Raw genomic sequence first — 24,268 nt, forward strand, 5'->3', positions numbered from 1 at the left:
ATTACAATGACCAGTCTAGTTCTTCCTCAAGGCTCAAGTGCCCAAACTCACCCAAGGAGTTGGGTTGAAGCAACAGAATTACAATCCCCAAAATGGGCCTCACTCTTTTACTCATGACTTTGCACAAGCTATTGACACTTTCTGGAATACCTTATTCTTCTTCCCTTACAACACTCCTTCCCAAAGTAGGGTGTCCTTTCTTAATGTGCCCCCACTAGCCCTAGACAGTACTTATTACATTCTATTTTAGATGCCTGTTTAGTTGCTGATACACTTCATCTAGTCAGATCCTCCCACTACCTCCAATAAAGAACAGAAGCGGAAGCCCTATTACGATAGTCTTGTTCTCTCATTTTTCAACCGTCGTAACATTAAACCACTTTCTCATTCCTTTCATCATTCTGCCCCCCTTCTCATTTTTCAACTAACCACTGGGTTTTGGTAGAAATGTACCCAGAGAGCTATGTGTACATAAAATAACTAGATAACAAAACTTCACATTGCAGGGAACATTCTAGAAGTATTTATTTCATTGCTGACCACTTGGTTGCTGCATGCAACTCTCAACAATGAGCTGCCGCTCTCCACTCCTATAGAAGAACCAGATGCTACGGTACCACTACTTGGGTTTTCAGACTGTCAGGCTTTTATTACCAACATCGTTACTTTAGGGACAAGCCTTTTAGGGACTTAAAAGCACTTATTCTTATAAGTTATAAAAAGTAACTTCATGTTTCATGCACATACTCCAATTGGCAGATTTAGGTCCAAAATGGAAAAAAAAATTTATTCTAGTTCTGTAAATTATAGGAATTTACAAGCCACTTCTTGTTCTAAGGAAATAGGGTTTTGTTTTGTTTTTTACCTCTATCAGGAATCAGGACAGTAGCTTTGATGATCCCTTAGTTATAAAACTGTTTACTAGTTAAAGTTCTCTCCAAAGATGTAAAGAAAAGAAGTTGGCTCATTTTCCTGTACAACTGAAAGAAACATGTGCAGTATGTGTAAGTTGTAGTTTATACTGTAGACCCTTGTGACAATATTTAAAAGGCCTATTCTCCCCATTTAAAAAATTCTACCTCAGAAGGTAAAAGGAAATCCCCATTATCCCTGAGCAAAAAGGGAAAAATCATAGGTACTTTTATTTGTTAATAGAAGCCACTGCAAATGAGTTATCTATCTCTAGAACATTCTCAGAGAATTTACATAAACTGAAGAAAGTACGAGGTGTTCTCAGAGACTTTCTCAGATGAATGTATCTAGTTGTTTGAGTAGTTGCTGTGTAAAAATTTAAATTGAACTATGTGGCTGAACATTTTCCATTTTGAAATTTGAGAATATCCTGAGAGGATGCTTATGGGACATGAAAACCACTGGGTGCGGAGGAATTTTTAAAGTGTCAGCAGGAGGAAACGAGAGGGAGGAAACTACAGTGGAGAAAAAGGGGGCAGGACAAAGCTGTAGTGATGAGCTGGGCCTTTCTTCCCATTAAGTCAGGGGTTTCTGATTATCCGTATGTTATATTTACTCTTATATTAATATAAACGAGATGCTGAAAAATACAATTAAGAATGTCCCAAACTAAATTTAAGTCTTTTAAGGAGTAAATGACAGAAAACATTTTAGCTTCTTAATCAAGGAGTGCTATAATATAATATCAAGGCATCTTAATATAATTCGTTTAACCCTAAAGCAGTTGTGCAATAAGCAAAATATCATAAAAGGGAAACAACAAAGGCTAACTTCCTACAGGGGCCGACAGACAAGATCTTCGCAGCACAGCAATTAACCTTCACAGAGTGGAGTCTTGTTTACAAGGCCCTCAAAAACTCAAGATTACTGAAAGTCACAAATGTCACCAACAAAAGGAATGTTGATCAGACAGGGTCAGAAAACTTCCCAAAGGGCTGCCTTTTCTGAAGGAATTTCAGACTGTTGCTAGCACAGGTTGGCTAAGCCAGATCTCACTGATGGCTCCATTAGAAAAGAAAATGCCCCGCTCAGTGCTGTTTTAAAAATGTAAAAACACTGGGAGGGGAAAAAAACAAAAGAAAACAATCTACTGTTCCCTAGCATACACAGCTCAGCACCCAGAGAAAGCCTCTGCCCCCAAAAGAGACTTTCTACAAAGGGGTAAGCTTCATTAAATGAGGTGTAACATTTCGTTTTCAGGACATGTCTTTTCTTGCAAGGTCCTTAGAGGCAGAAGTTCCACTTGGAATTCTAATACACATCTCTGTGAGCTCAGCTTCCTGAAAACACACACCTGCCGGGTTCTAGGTTCACCCTTGCCAGTGACTGGATTCACTACTTCACAGCCACCAGAATCGCACATACACTATTAACATGATGAAAAACACAGCTACCGCTGCAAGTTTGGCGTAAGTGGAACGCATGTTCAAGTACTTCGCATCCTGGCGGTATTTCTTGGACAGACTGGACAAATTGTTAGCCTTTGAATCCAATGCTGTTGAAGAGGAAAAAAGGAAAATGTTAATTAGTCACTGAAGTGTTATGTCTAATGTATTAAGACATAAAAATAACTTAAATGAGTGGCACTATGCCAAACAACCACGATGCTTATTTCATTTTTATTTTAAAGGTTAGGTTGCATGTACTGATTAATCCAAGATCCTGATACACTGTAAAATCCACAATGCATTTTAAAGTTATCAGACCAGGGGCGCCTGGGTGGCTCAGTCGGTTGGGCGTCCGACTTCAGCTCAGGTCATGGTCTCAGGGTTTATGGGTTCAAGCCCCATGTCGGGCTCTGTGTTGACAGCTTGAACCTGAACCTTGAATCTGAAGCCTGGAGCCTGCTTCAGATTCTGTCTCTCCCTCTTGCTCTCTGCCCCTCCCCCACTTGCACTCTGTCTCTCTCTCAAAAATAAATAAAGATTAAAAAAAATTATCAGACCAAATTACGTTCAGATTCTTGAGACTGTATAGCGAGGTGGTTAAGAGTGCTGGCTCTGGCCTCAGAGTCTTTGGTTTAAATCTCAGCTACACCAGCCATGTGACATTGGTCAATTCACTGAGCCTCTACTAAAACCCAGTTTCATCATCTACATAAAGTGAGGATAATAACACTAACTGTATCACAGGATTGTAAGTACATGAGAATGCCTGTGAAGTGAACACGATGCCTGTATATAAGACTGATAAATGCTGGCTGATAATAAACATCTCATCATCTTTTAATGGTCTAAATCTTATTCTCTCATATTTTGAAAAAAATGATAATCCATGTAAGATAAGACTCAGTAACCACAAAACTCAATGAACCACAAACTGAGTACTGAGCTGTATCTCAAAGATGACCGCTCCCAAATTCCCAAGATTCTCCACTGGTAAAGACTATTATGATTCTACCAGAAATTATGTTTCAACAGACACAGGAAAGTTGTCTTGTAACTAAAACATAATCACAGGTGCTAGGAAGCCACCAACACCTACCAAATTAAGCTTTTTAGGACCTTTTACCAAGTTTTGTTTTTCTAAAAGGACATTTGTAATGCTGTTATAACTGTTAGCTGAGCACTTAGAGAAACAGCCAGAGGGACACAAGCTAGATTGGACTAAAATACATGACATATTTTAATAATAAAAACAAATTCTTGGTGTGACATAAATGAATTTTGGTCATTTTACTTCTTTAAATTTTTTTAAAGAGACTATTTTGCAACACGAATTTGTTTGTTCTTTAGAGAATACTTTTGGAATATTTGGAATTGCTTAACAGAGACTGAATTGGTTGAGAAATGTGGTATTACTTAATGACACAGTCATGACAGCCACTTGCAAATTAGCCATTTGTTCTGTAAGAAAAACACTTAGTCACACAAGAAAACAGTTAGGAGATGAGAAATAACCATGACAATGCTGCGAGGAATTTTTCCAGCCAGTCTACTACACTGGACACTTCACTGGACCGAGGTTTTTAACTACTGTGTCTATTGCTATATCCCCAGCGCCCAGAACAGGGTCTGGCAATACTCAGTGCTCAATAAATAAATATTTGCTAAGCGGATCTAAATCTGCTGAGAATAACTGGGCAGCGGAACAAATATCACGTCGTATGAAATAAGCACTAGTAAGAGAATTCCTGCCTCTCCCCACTTACTCTTTGTCTCTCTCAAAAATACACATTAAAAAAATTTTTTTAAAGATTACAACTGTACAGTTGACCCTTAAACAACATGGGTTTGAACTGTGCGAGTTCCACTTATACATGGATTTTTATAGAATACTGTAGATGTATTTTCTCATCCTTATGATTTTCTTAATAACATTTTTTCTCTAACTTACATTATTGTAATAATACAGTATGCAATATGTGTACCATACAAAATAACATGTTAATTGACTATGTTATTATGGGTAAGGCTTCCAGTCAACAGTTGGCTATTAGTCGTTAAGTTTTGGGGAAGTCAAAAGTTCTATGTGGAGTCCCTGACCCCCACTCTGTTCAAAGGTCTAATGTCTTCTTTTTTAATCAGCACATCAGCTCTGTAGTAACTAGCAAAGCACAAGAGGATCCTTTTACACTTTTGGTAAACTGACCAGTATACAAATTTTGGATTTAAGAAAAATTCTTGTGCTGGTCTATTTTATCCCAGGTAGAAACTAAGTCTGTTATGATGAAAATTTACAGTCTCGCTCACCCAAAATTTGATGCTTAAAGAGTGAAGCTACATGCTGGGACAACTACTGACTACTGACATAAAGGTTACAATCTGCAGTTCATAATAAAGGAAAACCCATTTACTCATGTATGTCATAGGGTAAGTTCAAGACATACTCATGGAGGCATCTATTTGTGATCCTTACTGTGAAAGAAATAAAAGAAGTATATGAAATATATAAAATATATAAAATATATAAACACTACCTTTACGAGTACCTTAAATACATGGGTAACATTGAAACATTAGGTAAATATATATATATGTATATATGGTTCTTTTTTTTTCAAGGCAAATTAGGTAAGTAAGTACACACGTACACACACCCATTATGTGCTAAAAAAAAAAAAAGAAAAAAAGAACCATTACACAGCTAAGTGCCTTAGGAGTTTAAAGGACAAAAGAGATTAACATGACGTGGGCTATCAGGACCTGGGAAGGCTTCTTTGAAGAGGCGGCTCGGCTCGTACATAGATCTTAAGAACAGGTCCAGGATGGTGAGGAAGCTGACCTGGCTGAAGCAGAACGTCTGTGAACTAGAAGCATGAAAGAAGTCTGCAATCTCCTTATCTTCCGTTACAGAGAACACAGTGCCTTGCACATGACAAGCACTCAGCAAGAACAAAAAGTAAGGTGAAACCAGACTAGATCGTATCTTGTAGTCACAGATTTTAAAAGTTTTTCAGCAGAGGAATGCCTTGATGAAAATGGCATTTTATAACATTTGATCTGGCAGCAATAAAGTCTCCCAAAGTGGCTAGTCAGGAAACCACTGCAGTAAATCTTTGACAATTTCCTCTCATTCTTCTTTTCATTTCCCTTAATTTATGTAAGAGTTTCTGTAAATATTTGCTTAATGTTGTAAATACCTTGGTAGAAGTAATTGCTTCTGATATGGAATAGGACCTTCACACTGTTCCAACTCAACAAAAACTAATCATGCTGGGAAAAAACATATCATATACGAAGTTTTGTAATGTAAGCTATGTCTCTTGATGATATTTATTTATTTATTTATTTATTTTATGAGAGAGAGAGAATGAATGAATGAATGAATCCCAAGGCGGGGCTCAAGCTCACCCGAGGCAGGGCTCAAACTCATGAACCATGAGACCATGACCTGAGCCAAAATCAGATGCTTAACCAACTAAGCCACACCCAGGCACCCCTAATGTAATCTATTTCTGAGAGATGAATTCTTAACAGTACTAGATAGAGTGACAGTGAAAAAGGTAACCCAAAATAAGCTATCGTTGCCTGTGGACTGAGAAGCGCCCTATAGGACTCTTAATGTTTTACATACCTGAGAGTGCTTCTCCCCGTTGTAACACTTCTTCAATATTGGCCACCATGATCCTCTGTACATCCTGCAGTTCAGTGTTGATGGAGCCTAGGTTTCTCCGAGCACGGCTGTCAATGTAAAGCTTCTTGGTTTTCTGAATGTACGTATCTAGAATAATGAAGAAAAGTGACCATTAACAACCTTGCCCATCAAAGTACTGGAGTAGGGATAGGATAACCAAGCTCTTGAATGAACATCAAAGTTTGAGTTTTGATGTTTTCATTTGTAAAATGTAAAGACAGATGACCAACCATTCAGGAGAAATGTCCTCTGCACACCTTCAAATTCGAAGTCTTTGCTATCAGGGCCCTTATGGAAAGTAAGACCCACTATAGTAAGCCTTTCCTGAAAGCAGATTATTTTCAAACCATGTCCTGAGGATCCTTAGGGTTTTAATACTTAACTCTATATTCCTGAAAAGGATCCTGACAACAATCTAGCATCACTACAGGTTCTGTCATTAAAAGTAGGGGGGAAACATGGTCTTAAAGTATTTTCTTTAACATGGGGTGCCTGGGTGGCTCAGTCGGTTAAGTTTCCAACTTTGGCTCAAGTCATGATCTCACAGTTTGTCGGGCTCTGTGCTGACAGCTCAGAGCGTGGAGCCTGTTTCGGATTCTGTGTCTCCCTCTCTCTCTGCCCCTCCCCTCCTCGCTCGCTCTCTCTCTCTCTCTGTCTCTCTCAAAAATAAATAAACATTAAAAAAAAATGTTTTAAGTATTTTCTTTAACATACATTCCTAATTTCACTCTGTTCTTAAACTTCAGGTAAAGCAAACATGTGGCAGGGAGTTTCCCAAAATACCACTATAAACTGCAGCTATCATGTTTAGACCATGTCTGCATTTCTCAAAACTATAAAAAGAATGACTTATTACTAAAGATTTTATTTTCAACTTTTGGCATTTTCTTAAGTGATATGTGCTGGATACCTTTCATTTGCCTCTCTAGACCTCCTCTCCACCCTTCTGCACCATGCTTTTTGCCTTGGGCAGCTGACCTGCATGGACTACATCATGGGCTCCTTGTTCGGGGGGGCTTCCAGGTTAGGTTCGACCAATGGGGGAGCCCTAAGAGTAGGGCAGGAGAGCAGGTAGTGATGTTAGGGTATTTGTTTCCCGAACCCCTCTCCCCCCACCCCCCCCCACCAAGAAGTCACCCTGGGCCGGCAGCATCCCTCCAGCAAGAGTAACTCCTCCTCTCAAGATGGCCTTCTCTATAAATTTTGCCCTTTGCAGTTTCAGAAACTGCTCCTTTCTCTTATCCCTTCAGGCCTGGGGATGGAAACAATTACTGTGTAACTGATCTCAGGTTACTGTACCTGCAGTTCACCTAAAACCCATCCATATATAATCCTTTAAGCTAATTTGAGTGTATCAACTATTTCTCATGTGACCTTGATGTAGCAGTCTTACTGCTTTCTTGGTTTTACTGGACCTCTATTATCTTCAAAAACAAAATCTGAAAAACCAGACATTATAAAAATTATCACTTGGAGAGTTTGTAGTTATAAAATACTGGAGCATTTTCCTAAAATTTTCCTTATTTCTAAAAAGTAAGATGGCCAGTTAGCTAGCAAAATGGAAATACTTCAGAAATTCAGAAACAGTAAAACCAATTTCTTTTAACTAAAAATATCAGTAATATAGTCTAATCATACTTATTCTCACTTCCTCTAGAGTACCCAAAACATTTCTGTTGATTTATTGCCATCAGATACTTTACCAGTGATCAGTCTTTCTATAATTACTATACAAATATGGACACCCATGCTCACTATTTCTGCAGGTAGTAAATGCTGTCCCCCAATGCCATACCTCTTCCAGTAATTTTTTTTAACTAGAGGATTAAAAGAAACAAAATGTCATTCTGATTTCTATATTCAGACCTCCAGAAAATGAACCTTTCTGTGACTGTGCGTATGTGTGTGTGGTATGGGGGAAAGAACTCAGCTACTACATGCCAACCAAGTAGATCTTTAGGCACAGTTCTTGACTCTGACGAAGAATCAATCCAAATCACAAAAAGGGAAAAGGGTAACAAATTCTAAGGAAAAGACTAAAAGACCACAGAAAATTCTTGTGAGAAGCAACTTTCATTCATTCAAAAGCACAGAGGTGGAAAGGAAAAGACAGAACCCAAAACTTAAGTAGGTAAACATCAGAAAAAAATGTGTCAAAATTAATCAGTGTAACAAACAGCTTCTCCAAACTGTTTGCTCTCTTGATACAGAGATGAGGAGAAAACTTACCAAACTCAATAAAGGAATAGGGCCTAGACACAGTCGGCACCTTCTTCCCATGCTGTTCATCGAATTCTGAGTGCAAATCTTCCAGGTAGGCAAAAGCCAATTTCTTAGGAAAGGCAGCTTCACACAAAACCAAATAACAAACTCCCTGCTCAATAATGTAGCTGGAGAGACACAAAAAAAGAAGAGAAAAAGTTGTCTGTAGAATAACAATACCTCCAACAATTTGAAGCAGACTCTTCGTGCCCTACAGACTTTTAACATATTCTAGCCTAAGCCCTTTGAAGCTAACTAAATCTGAAAATCAATTGCAAACCATAAACCCTTGGAATCAGAAAGCAAACATCTTCCCATTATGAGAATTATATTCCAAAAGAAGTACTTAAACATGTTTACAATTGTTTATTATATAATCCAGCTAAAATATCATAATACCTAAGGCTTTTTCTTGAAAACTCAAGAGTTGTGACTCCATCTACCTTTTTAAAAATTTATCCATTTTTGAGAGAGAGAGTGTACGTGCCTGCATGCAGGGAAGGGGCAGGGAGGGGCAGAGAGAAAGGGAGAAAGAGAATCTCAAGCAGGCTCTGCACTGTCAGCATGGAGCCCAATGCAGGGCTCAAACCCACAACCCATGAGATCATGACCTAAGCCGAAACCAAGAGAAGGACACCCAACCAACTGAGCCACCCAGACGCCCCCATCTACCTTTGATTACGTATGGAAATTAGTATATACATATTTAAACTCTTTCTAGCTTTAAGAAAAACAGTGGAAATGGAAACTTTTGTGGATACTTCATAGTTGGAAGTTAATGCCACAATGTTTACTGGGTACAGATAATGACCTTAAGATAAATAATATTCCCTAATTTCCAGGCCAGAACTCTGTATCAACTGTCCAATACGAGAAATTATCCAATAACAGAACTGACTTCCTCCTATGAGAGGTGCTCCCTGGCACTCTGGAAGGGGCTATATGGCTAATGTGTCTGAGATGTCTCAGAAAGAGATTAGGTTAACTCTGATTTTCAATGTCTCTTTAGCCACAGGACTCTTTGTTTCAGCAATAATTATATTCAGAAGATCAATATGCACATGAAATAAAATCAGGTCATTAGTTTAAGTAGGACTTCAAGGGCCCAAAGCATTACACATACCCCCTATACCTACCCTTGCTATGTGGCTACTAAGGCATCCTAGGACCCCACAGAGCATAGTTTATAGTGTATTATATGACCTCTCAGGCCCCTTAAAACGATGATGATGGTGGTAATGATAATGATACTGATGTGTTTGGGCATCTAAATCAACTGGTCTCCTTATCTTTAGTCTAGGCCATCTTCTAAACTACAAGTTTTATATAACCATATAAATATAACCATATTATTCTGCTTTAAAACTCTCAGGGTTCTCTAATACCTATAAAATAAAATCATACTCCTTGGTATAGTATTTGTGGCCTCCAAAGCAGGTGTGGGCCACATTCCATCATACACCCAATATGCCAAACAGCATGCTGCTCTCCAAGTTTAGGTTCTTTCAAGTCCTCATAGATTTCTGCTTATATTTCTCTGTATTCTCCCTCCCTCTATCCCCTTTCCCCAAACTTGCTCCCTACAAATGGGACTTTATTGCTTCCTTCTCTCTACTCCCAAAGCATGTCATTTATAAATGAATTACAGCACTTCTTGCCCTTAGGTATTAAAGTTTAGTTGTCTGTATATGTGTTTCTCTCTGCTAATAAGATAAAGGCAGAACTTAATATATGGTCTGGTAAAGAATAAATCTTTAAAATGTAACTCTTAGATTGAAATAAAGGATGAGATGAAATTATAAAGGAACCAAACAAGAGAAAATCTCTTTTCAATTCCATTAGGAATTCAATTCCATTCCCTAGATCTTTTGTTCCTAATCCATGATAGAAATAAAGATACTATATATAATTATACATATAATTAAGTGTCTATATTTTTTGATGTTGAAAATTAGATTTATAGAAAATGTTTCATATACATTCTTTTTTTTTTAATTTTTTTTTTAACGTTTACTTATTTTTAATTTTTTTTTTCAACGTTTATTTATTTTTGGGACAGAGAGAGACAGAGCATGAACGGGCGAGGGGCAGAGAGAGGGGGAGACACAGAATCGGAAACAGGCTCCAGGCTCTGAGCCATCAGCCCAGAGCCCGACGCGGGGCTCGAACTCGCGGACCACGAGATCGTGACCTGGCTGAAGTCGGACGCTTAACCGACTGCGCCACCCAGGTGCCCCAACGTTTACTTATTTTTGAGAGAGAGAGAGTGAGAGCAGGGGAGGGGCAGAGAGAGGGAGACACACAATCTGAAGCAGGCTCCAGGCTCTGAGCTGTCAGCACAAAGCCCGACACGGGGCTCGAACTCACGAACTGTGAGATCATAATCTGAGACAAAGTTGGACGCTTAACCGACTGAGCCACGCAGGCGCCCCACATTCACTACATTCTTAACCAATAAGCCAGGGTTTTGTTTCGATTTTAGTTTTGTATACTTGTTTGTTTCTGATGGGTGGAAAATTTTCCCCTCCCTTTAAAAAGGTTAAACAAGGCAGGTCCTTCCCAGGTCTATATTATCTTAGCATCTGAGGTCCTAAAATAGCAAGGATTATTTAGCTAATCCTTTTTTATTTTCCTCTGATCTTTCTGTCCTCTCTTTTTTTAATCCTTTCTGTTTTAATCACCCTCAAACTTGACATGTATTAAACATTTAATACCAACTACTTGCAGGTAATTTAAAGTCCTTTTGAGCCCTTTCTCAGTTATATGCACTAATACCACTGATTGTGATGCTCTAAAATTATTTTTTATAATTTTCCTTTTTCTAACAACTAACATTTACTGATATTCTCTCTGTGCCAGGCAAGATGTTAAGAGATATAAATAGATTCCCTAATTATTCTCACAAACTATGACTATTTCCCCTATTTTATAGAGGAAACTAAGGCCCTAGAGAGGTATATGTGGGTTGTTCAAGGTTGTCTTGTTAGTAAATGTTTGAGCAAGAGTATTAATCTACAGACATCTGGCTCTAAGAAACTCCTAAAGCAAAAAATTAATGTATTATTGCACGATGGGTATAGCATTCATTAGACAGAGGATAAAACAGGTTAATTTACTGTATGCACAAGATAAAACAGTTAATTTATTGTATGCAAATTGAATAAACAAACCAAGATTTCAGTTTTGCAGAATTAGAGCCAGGGAAGTTCCTTCCATGAAGAGACTACATTTTTAAAATATTCTTTACTTTTGAAAAATTGTTACCATTGTTCTCAGGTGTTACTTAAATTTACTGTATTTCATACTTAAATGATCACAAAGAAATAGGATTATACTCACTGGAAAGTCATGGCGCCAGCTTCCAAGGTACATCTGGTAGGGGACTGTTCATTCAATTTGCGAAAGAGTTGCTTAGCCTGACTCTGGTACTGTTGAAGGTCCCGGCCAGACTGAAAGAAGACACCTTCATTGAAGAATTTTCCACACAAAAAAACAGCCATAACAATTAGTGAGAAGCATCATATTATGAGAACACTATGTAAGTAAGGTCCTTCACTGAAGGTTAATAAAATACAGGGGCCCCTGGATGGCTCAGTCAGAAAAGCACGCGACTCTTGATCTCAAGGTGTTGAGTTTGAGCTCCACACTGAGTATAGAGATTAGTTAAATAAAGAATACTTAAGAAAAATTTAAAAAATCCAGGGCGCCTGGGCGACTCAGTTGGTTAAGCATCGGACTTCAGCCCGGGTCACAATCTTGCAATTCACAAGTTTGATCCCCTTGTTGGGCTCTGTGCTGACAGCTTCGAGCCTGGAGCCTGCTTCAGATTCTGTGTCTCCCTCTCTCTCTGCCCCTCCCCCACCCTCTCAAAAATAAACATTAAAAAAAATTTTTTTTAAGAAAAATAAAAAAATAAAAAAGGTTAATAAGATTCATTTTTTTTAAAAAAAATGCCCTACTTTTAGGGGCGCCTGGGTGGCGCAGTCGGTTAAGCGTCCGACTTCAGCCAGGTCACGATCTCGCGGTCCGGGAGTTCCAGCCCCGCGTCAGGCTCTGGGCTGATGACTCAGAGCCTGGAGCCTGTTTCCGATTCTGTGTCTCCCTCTCTCTCTGCCCCTTGCCCATTCATGCTCTCTCTCTGTCCCAAAAATAAATAAACGTTGGAAAGAAAAAATTTTTTTTTTTAAAAATGCCCTACTTTTAGAGCAAAAAAGATCAAACCCCTAGTTGTTCAAGAAAATCACGTTATTTGTACTTCTCAACTGCCTTTAAGCCACTCTTAACTTTCAATCCAGTGTTCTTTCCACTGTTAGGTCAGTGGAAATGGGTCCTCCTAACCCCTTTCACTTGCACAATTATTGGCACATAACTGCACAACATGTTCTATACTCAGGAGAAAATCCTGGGAACAACAGACTGGTGAATTTCATTTTTATCCTGGAATATCAAGAAAAACCTTCCACTAAGCGTTACAGTATTGAGCATTTAAGCAAAAATAAATGTATGCACCCATCACTGCAAATTACTAAGAAGACTGTAACTCCAACTAGGTAAAAATGAACAAGAGTAAGGACCAAGATTGAAAAGTCAAATATTCTTTACTGAGTGAATAGATTTGATTTCTGAGTTTGGAAAGAAAGAGATATATACATACAAAATGCAAATAACGATATTCAGATGGTAGAATTACAGGTATATTTTCTTGAACAATTTTTAAATAGTTTAATAATTTTTTAAAAAAGGAAGGAAAAAAGCCTACTGAGAAATACCAGTGTCATCTCAAAAGGAGAACATCATACCTCATTCACCTATTCAATCCAAAAGGCAAAGAATGGAACGGAAAGCAAATATATATTATTTATTCATCCACATACGGGGGCAGGAGTGCACTTTTGCCATGTGATAGAAAGGCATTATTTTATTTTAGATTATTTATTTTGGATTAAACAATAGAACACAGTCTCTTCTTGACAGATGTTTAATAACTAAATGCTTAAATTCAAAAAGCATTTATTTGAGGTTCTCCCAAGGACTGGATCTGAGGTCTGACTTTTAAAAAGTGCAGGGGTGCCTGGGTGGCTCAGTCGGTTGAGCGGCCGACTTCAGCTCAGGTCATGATCTCGCAGCCCGTGAGTTCGAGCCCCGCGTCAGGCTCTGTGCTGACAGCTCAGAGCCTGGAGCCTGTTTCAGATTCTGTGTCTCCCTCCCTCTGACCCTCCCCCCTTCATGCTCTGTCTTTCTCTGTCTCAAAAATAAATAAACGTTAAAAAAAAATTTTTTTTTAAAGTGCAAAGTGAAATCTTAAAATTCTAGATAGTGAAACACTTAGCTAACAGTAAAAATAAGGAAGCAATGATAAAATTGTGAAAGTGGCAGATAAGCAAATGTACAAGTACAGGATCCTAAGCCATATGTAAAATGACAAACTGGAGGGGCGCCTGGGTGGCTCAGTTGGTTAAGCGTCTGACTTCGGCTCAGGTCATGATCTCATGGTTCGTGAGTTTGAGCCCCACGTCAGGCTCTGTGCTGGCAGCTCAGAGCCTGGAGCCTGCTTTGGATTCTGTGTCTCCCTCTCTGTCTGTCCCTACCCCCCTCTCTCTCTCAAAAAAAAATAAACATTAAAAAAAATTTTTTAAATAATAAACTGGAAATTTAAATATGAATAAGGAAGTAAATTAGCATGAAGTGAACGAGGAGAGTTAGGTAGAGTCCACTAGAAGTATCACTTTATCTTATTTAGCACTGTCCCTATGGCAATGATTTGTTATACTACTCTAAAGAAATATTTCTATATTAATATATATGTATGTATTTATGTATTAACAATACTAGACAATAGTTAGCATAATATACATTCACATTATTATATTAATCAGTATTGCATATTTTTTTTCATGACTGATCTGCTAGTAAAGGAGAGTGAAAAGTACCATATGCTTTGAACTAGTGCACAATATCCCGCATTCCCTAAACGAATGGTACTTGCCAAATTGTTTGCTTCACCAATGCCATTATATGTGGCATTTGGAAGAGATCTGACCCCACAGCAATAGACAGAACAGATGTAAATAAAGTTGGAAATGTTACTAAAGTGTCAAGGAATAATATCCACATACATCAATGATTTTTCAACCTTGGCTTTACACCAGAATTACTTGGGGGTTGCAGAAAAACTAATCAAGCCCTATCTCTACCTCCAAACCAATTAAATCAGTATCTCAGAGGTGGAACTCAGAAATTGGTGTTTTAAAAATAACCACAACCACAGATGTTAAGTAAAAATGTTTTTGACAACTAAAGGCATAGGAACCAGGTGAAGAAATAAATGGCAGAAAAACTGTCAGTCAAATAAAGACTGGTATAAATCCTTTGACTTTATAAGAAGCATTGTAGGGGCGCCTGGGTGGTGCAGTCGGTTAAGCGTCCGACTTCAGCCAGGTCACGATCTCGCGGTCCGGGAGTTCGAGCCCCGCATCGGGCTCTGGGCTGATGGCTCAGAGCCTGGAGCCTGTTTCCGATTCTGTGTCTCCCCCTCTCTCTGCCCCTCCCCCGTTCATGCTCTGTCTCTCTCTGTCCCAAAAATAAATAAACGTTGAAAAAAAAAATAATTAAAAAAAAAATAATAAGAAGCATTGTAAACATCACTGCAACCAAAGAGAAAGAGACTAACCACTGTATGGACTACAAGAAACTATGGCCGAAAGCATGCTGCAGTTTCGGGGATCTATAATGACACTGAGATTACACAGAGATTGTGGCACGCCAACCAACATTTTACAGTGCTGGTTCCATCAGCATCACCGTTCCCTGAGAACACAACACGGGCGCAATCTTTCTGGTAGGTATTTTTGCAATATGTATTAGAAGTTACAAAATTTTACATATTGTTTTAGCCAACAATTCTGTATCTTTGAAAATATACATACATATCATATATGTTAAAACAAACAACTACAAATGTATATAAAAATAAAAAACAAATGTTCAGTAATTGGATAGAAAATTGGTTTGGGGCGCCTGGGTGGCACAGTCGCTTAAGCGTCTGACTTCAGCCAGGTCACGATCTCGCGGTCCGTGAGTTCGAGCCCCGCGTCAGGCTCTGGGCTGATGGCTCAGAGCCTGGAGCCTGTTTCCGATTCTGTGTCTCCCTCTCTCTCTGCCCCTCCCCCGTTCATGGTCTGTCTCTCTGTCCCAAAAATAAATTAACGTTAAAAAAAAAAAGTTTAAAAAAAAAAAAAGAAAATTGGTTAAATAACATATTTATACAGTGGCATATTTATACAATGGAATATTATACAGCCATTAAAATGCTGTATAATATTTAATGATATGAGAAGATACTCACTACACACTAAGTGAAAAAAAACTAGGTGGAAGTCTTACAGCATTACCCATTATTTAATTATATACATATACACACACATACAGAGATTAAGGTTTTATGTTAAAATGTATACAATTTAAGTAAAGATTTTGGTAATAATCACCATTAACATTTTGGTCCTTTTGTTTTTCCTTTTTTACTGAATTTTCTACAATAAGCGCAGGCTAGTTTTGTAATGGGGAAAATTGTTCATTCACCCATTCCTGTTTATTGCATATTTGTACCCACAAATACATACAATTCTAGTCTGAACTTTAAGAAAGGCAAAATAGAACTGGAAAGAAAATTTTCAGAAATAGGCAAATTAATGAAATTAAATGAAAGCACTCACTTTCTGTCAGCCCTGGTTCTAAACACTTTACATAATTTAACTCTAATAAGCTTTACAACTACCCTATGAGGTGATTAGAATCATTACGCCCATTTTCTGTATGAGAAATCAAACTTGCCCAAGGACGAGAGGCCAATAAGAGGAGGGGTAAGAATCTGAAGCCAGGCAGTCTAGCTCTGGAGTCTGCGTTCCTAAACATGCGATAGCACCTCTACAATTAAAATTGCTTCGGTGATAGCAGATCCACTTTCTGGCTGATCTTACTATTTCATATTAAATCTAATTCATAGGAAATTCTCAGGAAACTGTGATCAGAACTGGCAGCTCTGATCTAGATCTCACAAAACAACATATTCACCACTGTACAGACAGAACCTCAGTTTGCTTTCAAGACTAAAGTCACAAAAGGCCCACAGCCTCCAGACTGCCTAAAAACAGATTAGATGTCCTCATTCTGTTTTCCACTTCATCTACAACAGACTTCATGAAGCTTATATACAGTATAATGAAAAGATGTGTTAGCAATCCGATAATGAAATGGATGTGAATGGACAATTTCTGAAAGTAATCTGCAATAGTGTATTTAGGATTTGGTTCTATATATATATAATATAACAGGTACAGGGTAGAAATTTCCCACACAACCACAACACTTTTTATTGCTATCACCTAGGACTGCTGAACAACTAACTATATCAAATGCCACCTTTTGTCTTCATAAGAATGTTTAGCTAAGCTCTTATCATTTTAAAATCCCTGTTGTACTTGGCTGGTCAAAGGCCAGCAGCACCAAGAACCAACCATTTTCCTCTAAAAGCAATTACACTAAGGTGACTAATGAACCCTCAATAATTGGGGGAGCAATGCAGTTTAAAATGTACAACAGACTATCTGCTTTTTTGGTGCTCCCTGCTGAATACTTGGTTAGATCAAATATCATCTTCAAGTCCACAGAGCTGGGGCAAAATGAAAGGAAAGAGAACACCTTCATTTTGAGGTAGAACACAAAGGTAGATGAAGAGATGCAAACATCCAAAAAGTAGAAACACACCAGAAAGGTAGAAAGAAAGGAAATAGAATATCAGAGAGTCTAGGTTTGAAAAGAAAAGTTCATCTCTCTACCGCCCTAGGCTGATACTTCTAGTTGAGCACAGAGGAAACAGTGGATGAGATACTCTGCCTACATCATTTTTTGAATTTTACTCTCCACTGTATTATCTGAATAACTGTTCACCTCCAGTAGTAAGGCAGCTTATACAGGACTAGCACTAGTAACATACGACATCTGTTATCGGTGTAAATAATTGAAAAAGTACATTGAATTACTTGGCCTGAACAATTAAAGTACTCGACTACAGAACTATTTGGCTGAGGGGTGCCTGGGTGGCTCAGTCGGTTAAGCTTCCGACTTCGGTTAAGCTTCTGACTTCAGCTGGGGTCATGATCTCGCGGTTCCTGAGTTCGAGCCCCATGCTGGGCTCTGTGCCAGCTCAGAGCCTGGAGCGTGCTTTGGATTTTGTGTCTCCCTCTCTCTCTGCCCTTATCCCACTTGCACTCGGTCTCTCTCTCTTAAAAATAAACACTTAAAGAAATAAAAAGAAATAAAAACTATTTGGCTGAAATAGCCATTTCTTAAAAAGTTATTTTTAGACTCCTAAGAAGTAGATACATTATCTGGGGCGCCTGGGTGGCGCAGTCGGTTGGGCGTCCGACTTCAGCCAGGTCACGATCTCGCGGTCCGTGAGTTCAGTTCGAGCCCCGTGTCAGGCTCTGGGCTGATGGCTCAGAGCCTGGAGCCTGTTTCCGATTCTGTGTCTCCCTCTCTCTCTGCCCCTCCCCCGTTCATGCTCTGTCTCTCTCTGTCCCAAAAATAAATAAAAAAAGTTGAAAAAAAATTAAAAAAAAAAAAAAGAAGAAGTAGATACATTATCAAAAAGTCTTAGAACATGGCTGTAAAGTGTACCAGTTAGGCACTAAGGCTCTGGTCTGAAGTCAGACAAATACTGATGAAAAACCAGTGGTTCTTAAGGCGCCTGAGTGGCTCAGTCGGTTAAACATTCTCACTCTTGATTTCAGCTCAGGTCATGATGTCGTGGTTCATGGGTTTGAGCCCCGCATCGGACTCTGCATTGATGGTGCGGAGCCTACTTAGGATTCTCTCTCTCTCTCTCTCTCTCTCTCTCTCTCTCTCTCTCTCTTTCTGCCCCTCCCCTGCTCTCTCTCTCTCTCTCTCTCAAAATAAATAACCATTAAAAAAAACCCCAAAACAGTGGCTCTTAAGCCAGGGTGACTCTGCCCTCCCACCCCCAGATCACATCTGGCAATGTCCAGGAATATTACTCAATTGGAGGTGTGGAGGTGGTGGTAGTGCTATTGGCATCTAAGAGGCAGAGGCCAGAGTTACTAGCATACATCCTACAATGCACAAGACCGTTTCGCACAACAAATAATTATCTGACCGAAAATATCAATAGTGTTGATATTAAGAAACTGATGAAAAATTCCATTTTACTACTTATTCGCTATGTGGCTCATACAAAAAAACCTATCGTCTCTATGCCTAAGAGCTTCCTTACCTGTAAATGGGAAGAATACCACTAAACTATCCTAATATGATTGGTATGAAGATTGAATGAAATCAAATACTTGACAGGCTTTAGCACAGTGCTTGGCATGTAGTACGCATTCTATAAATGTTCCTTTTACTATTAACATAATAAAAATGAGTCTAAGACTCATAATGTAGATATTAAAAATCGGGGAAAGATTTTATCATTCAAAGCCTAAATTCCTAAAGGAAATAATTATGGAATTGCCATCACAAAAATATTCTTGTGGAAAATTTCTTTGTCAATTAAACAAAGTAACCCATCTTGGTAGACCAACACCTAATTTGGAATTAAGAAACACACAATAATATATCAATTACTTTTTCAATAAGGCATCAAGGCAGAGAGTAAGGAACTACTACTATTAAGTAGACTTTCAAATTCACTTTGTATTCTTTGCCCACACTGAAATCTAATGCAATAAACTGACCAGACTCCTCCCTGGGAAAAACCATTTCTCAGTCAAACTACATATATACTTTAAGGAAAATTTCTCCACACTATCTCCCTTGCTCAAGTCACGTTCCTGCATTTATTTTAACAATTTCACTCCTTCTGCAGAGTGGTCCTAGAAAATTCTTAATAAATTGAGAGAAAAGAAAAATATTTCACAATTGAATATTAAGGGCACATTATATTTTTCAAATTTTATATAAATGATTAAACTTTGTCTTGCGCAATAAATTGAAAATACTTCACTTAGCAGGAACTGCAATTTTGTGATCTGTATTGCTACTCTCCTAAAAGTGAAAATAAACATATTTCCAAGTCAAACCTAAAAAGGCATAAAACCAAATAGAAGCTTTCCTTATTACTAAACAACACTGTCAGCTGAGAAGTCATTTCTTCTGGGAAGAGTTTCCTGATCTCCCAAAACCAACCTAGATACCTTTTCAATGTTCAACCACAGAGCCTTCTTCTTCTTCCATAGCAATTATACTATGTTATAATTGCTTATTTGTTTTCTGGCTTTTCCACTAAACTGTAAGCTCCATGAAAGTAGGGACTGTGTCCTCTAACCTGTATAATCATTATGCTTGACACAGTTGATGTGCTTAATAAGGGTTTTGGGGTTTTTTTCGGGCAAAATCCAACAGATATGTGCAAAATAATTTTCTAGAATTCATCTTTTTTTTAGGCCTTGAGTTTTTTAAAAAAAAAAAACTTAGGTTGTTCGAGAAAGTAAACTAAAATTGATCACTTTAAATAAATTACGTAAATTTCATTCTCAGCCTCCCTTCTTCAGAGATCTCCCCACCTTGCTCCAGAAATCTGTCTCACACCAGAACCTTCCCTTGTGATTCTAAGGCACAAAGCTTACTTTTCAAGATATTTGAAGCTGTTGTTTTTAAATCAATTCAATACATTTTTTGAGCACTTATTAGCATAAAGCTGCTGCCGTAAAAACTATGAGAAGCACAAAGATCATTAAGACCTGTCGACTGCCTCATAGGAATCTCAATTTATTGAAAGACAAAAGAAAGTAGCAAAATAAAGGTACAAGGCGTTAACAGAAATATAACACAGAAGTTATAATCCCAATAGTAGGAATTTAGTAAGGCTTACTGGAGGAGGTGGGAATTGGACATAAACTTGAAAGAAAGTACTGTACTGAACTTCAAACAGGTGTCTATATGTGGCAATATTATCTCACCCACTTTCAAAAGATGTCATCAAGATAGGTCAAGGATCAAGTGCCACAGTGAAAGAGGTTGAAGAACTTGGGAGCTGATTTCTCCCAGGACCTGTTAGCCTCAACAGCAGCAGAAAAACAGAAATCTCGAATTTTACCAAAGTCTCTAAGACTTACACAACACTGGGTGATCACAATCAGTCGAACCTATCCCTACGCCGGAGCGTCTTTCTATAAAAAAAAAAAAACAACAGGAAAGGCAAAAATCTACCTCCGCCTTCAGGAAAGATTTCTTTTAACAAGTAGTTTCTCCACTGCCAAAAGATAAAAAGAGCAGTTCAGAGGGGTCGGGAGTGCACGGGAGGTCGCAAAGGTCGCCTGCGTTCTAAGAAGATATCCGGTACTGAGAGCACAGAGCTCTGGCAGGGACTTGGGGGCGCGGGGATAGAACAGCTCACCTGTTCGTCCTCCTGCATCGAGGCGGCCAGCGGGAGCCCGTCCGCCACCCGGGCGATCATCGTAAGCAACACCATCTTCACAGGCTTCGGGGACCCAACACTGGCCCGGCGGCCGCAGACGTTGTCCCGACTTCCTCCGCCGCGACCGCAGTTACACCTCTATCTGAGTTCCCGAAGATCCAGCTGCCTGCGTCTCCGCTTCCCGCTGAGGTGGCCGGAAACAAGCTTTGGTGCTCTTCACTACCGGTCCGCGGAATTGACTTCCCTCCGAGAACCGCAACCGCCAGAACACTGGTTCCGCAGTCTCTCCTTCCGTCTTCCAAGACCCCGTGCGCTTTTCTGGTTAGGGGCCTTGAATACGCCTTGACCCTTGAGGGGGTATGGCACACAAATTAAAACAGAATTTTCTAGTTCCTGAAGTGCGGGAGGGGGCTGGGAAAGATGGGGGGAGTTTATGGGTACTTAGATGAAGGGTATATGTGAAAACACTTTGAAAATCAAGCTCTATGTTTTCATATTTTTCTGTTTTATATATTACATATTTTATACATAATATTTTCTGTATTCGTATATTTCTAGGCAGAGATTTTTGTCTGTTTGGGGTGTTTGTTTGTTTTGCTTGTTTTTGTTTATGCTGTATCCCCAGATCCTTGAACAGTTTCCAGTAAAAAATAAATATCTATCGTATCTGAAAAAAAAAAAAAAAAGACCAACTATGGGACCTCAGAAATCACCAAATCAGTCACTCCTCCAAAAGCTGGGATCTCTACTACACCTGTTATCATAGGTGGCAGGATAGCCTTGCTAGAGCTTCTAGTAACTGGGCATTCACTCCCTTTTGGAATGATCTCTACAGAATTCTACTTGAGGAAGTGTTACCATCTCTCTTTTCTTTGGTGTCCCTATCTCTAAAATGGGGATATTATCTGCCTCTCAGGATTTTTGTGAACAATACATGAGAAAATGTAGGTGCATGAGTTTCATAAACTAAAGAAAGTTATACAAGTGTTGCATTTATTATTACTTATATTAATAACTACTCTTCATTAAGCATTTACAGTTGGTGTTTGCATTAATAGAAATAGAAAGTGCTTTAGAGATAAAATTTATTTAGCCAAATAACCCAGTGAGATTGTTTAATATTAGGTTCCCCCTTTGTAGGTGGAGAAAATGCCTCAGAGAGTAACTTTTCCAAGGTGACACAGCTAGTAAAATTGGGAACAAAATTTGAGCTGAGGCTGAACTCCAAAGCCTGTGTTTTTATTTTTGTGATGCAACTCTGTCTTAACATTTATCTGTAGGTGAAATAGCTCATGCTTACATTACCTTTCCTATAGCTCTACAACTGTTAGGAGAAAACTAATATTATTTTTTTGAGAGGCTTTTGGGAGGTACACCCGATGAGACCTAATGACTGACTCCACACAAAAGATGAAGGACTAGGAAATAGACAAGACAAAGAAACCAATGTTACTATTAACAGAGACAGTGAGAAAGTGAAATGGAAGGCAATCCTTGTGTATATGGTAGCCTAAGCTGGTAAAATCATAGTATATTACATTTAGAATAGCCCATATACATAATTTAATCTAACTTCTCTCTCTCCCACCTAACCAGGATGTCTTCTGCCATAGTCTCAAATGATGGTTATTCATCCTCTGCTGGAATAATTCCAGTAATGAGGAATTCACAATACAAATATTTTAAAGAATGGGGGCGCCTGGGTGGCTCAGTCGGTTAAGCCTCTGACTTCGGCTGAGGTCATGATCTCATGGTTGGTGGTTTCCAGCCCCACATCGGGCTCTGTGCTGACAGCTCAGAGCCTGGAGCTGCTTCAGATTCTGTGTCTCCCTCTATCTCTGCCCTTCCCCTGCTGGCACTCTGTCTCTGTATCTCTCAAAAATAAATAAAGGTTAAAAAACATTTTTAAACAAATATCTTAAAGAAGGGTACTGCTTTGTGGATGAGAGAAACAGAGAGAGAAGAATATAGCAGGTATGCACAAGGAAGCAGATTTGGGGCAAGAGTTCCAGTTTCTATTTCGTGGCTTTAGGCTTTTCCCAAGTTCCATAACCATTTCTGCTCATGGATTCTATGAATCACCATTGTTTCTTTATAATAATCCCCCCTCCTTTCTTTGCTTGGTTTCTGTTACTTATAACCCCCAAAACCAATTAATTAATAGAGGAGCACAGAATCACCCTGGGGCAACCCTTTCTTGAAACAACATTCATACTTTTACTTTTTTCTTCTTAGATACACTACATGATTCAGACATCCTTTAGACACACTGAAATTAATATTCCAGAGAGAGGACAGTGGTCTTCTTAGGTTTGATGAGCTACAAGGAAAAGGCCAGAATTTGTCTCTGTGTGAAACTTCCCAACACTAAGACGTCAGGAACTCTGAATCTCAGTGACTTTTGCTTATGACTTAATCAGCATCACATCATTCACACACAAATGTTGCCTTTAGCTCCTGCCCTTTGGTCCTTTGGGCAATACAAGACTGTGTAATAATTGTGAACACTGTGCTCAGTACATGGAACATAGTCAAGTCTTTGACATTGAATGGGAAAAGGGTATCAACAAATATTTGTTTAGTACTTTAGACTATATAAAGCTTACATATATTCTTTGTCTGCCTGAAACCTGACAGCCCTGTAAAGTGGCAAAATACAAGAATCTTGGAGTTTATAAACATTGTACTAAAAAGAAAAATAGAAGTCTTGAATATCATACTTAGAGCTCCCAACAAATTCTTACAACTTATTGAAGAAACCAAGTAATGCACATATCTAAACTTACATCAAGCTGCTAAAACCGGGTGAGATTTTCCATTAAAGAGTCAGAAGGTTGCAGAAATTTTAAAAGTGAGATCAGAGGAAGCAATAGCATGGGACTTGTGTCCACTTATTCTTAAATGATTATTGAGTGCCTAATAATATGCCAGATACGAGTGAGATAAGGATGATGAGTAAAACAGTCTTAGCAACCTGTGGCCGGTATCTACCCACAGACCAAACAATGCTGCTTAAGAGAATAGGTCTGCAAGTAAAGAGCAGCTCCTGTTTAAATTGAATGACTGCATACATTACAAAAGCATTTCTAAGAAAAGAGGAATGCTCTTGGCAGACACAAGAATAGATAGCCACTATATCTGGGCTGATATCCAGTCATATACACTAGTATGGCCGAACTGGTTATTTAAAAATTGAAATGTTTTCCTACAGGATTAGTAAGCAGCCGCTCGTCTCAGCACCTCCTCTCCTTGCCGCATCCCCTCAGCGGCACCAAAACCCTTACATAGCTCCCTCCGCAGGTCATCCAGATTAGGTCCTAATTGGTCGCTTTCTATGCCAGTCAGTTCAAAAGCTCCGCCTCCCAGGTGGCCATTGGCTACCTCCAGGAAATTCAGAACGGTCCCGCCTTCCAGCCTGGCGCCCGCCCTTCGGCCACGCCCCTCCATGCAATCTCCCGCCAGGATGGAAAGGGAACCCTGCCTGCCTGCCTGCGTCGGTGCTGGTGGTTATTTTGAGTCATC

The 24,268-nt window shown here is 39.0% G+C and overlaps 1 protein-coding gene across 1 annotated transcript; it reads right to left on the bottom strand.

Annotated features, from left to right (window-relative positions):
* Window positions 1-507: 507 nt before the first annotated feature.
* On the bottom strand, window positions 508-20,946 carry SEC22B (SEC22 homolog B, vesicle trafficking protein). The gene is made up of 5 exons (XM_040471480.1): window positions 20,726-20,946; window positions 11,650-11,759; window positions 8,278-8,438; window positions 5,989-6,135; window positions 508-2,467 (listed from the first exon to the last, which is right to left on the bottom strand). The coding sequence occupies exons 1-5, from the start codon at window positions 20,798-20,800 to the stop codon at window positions 2,313-2,315; spliced, it is 648 nt and encodes a 215-aa protein (XP_040327414.1). The 5' UTR covers window positions 20,801-20,946; the 3' UTR covers window positions 508-2,312.
* Window positions 20,947-24,268: the final 3,322 nt, after the last annotated feature.

This window comes from Herpailurus yagouaroundi, unplaced genomic scaffold (genome assembly GCF_014898765.1).
Source record: "Herpailurus yagouaroundi ecotype Mexico unplaced genomic scaffold, PumYag 77, whole genome shotgun sequence".
Lineage (NCBI taxonomy): Eukaryota > Metazoa > Chordata > Mammalia > Carnivora > Felidae > Herpailurus > Herpailurus yagouaroundi.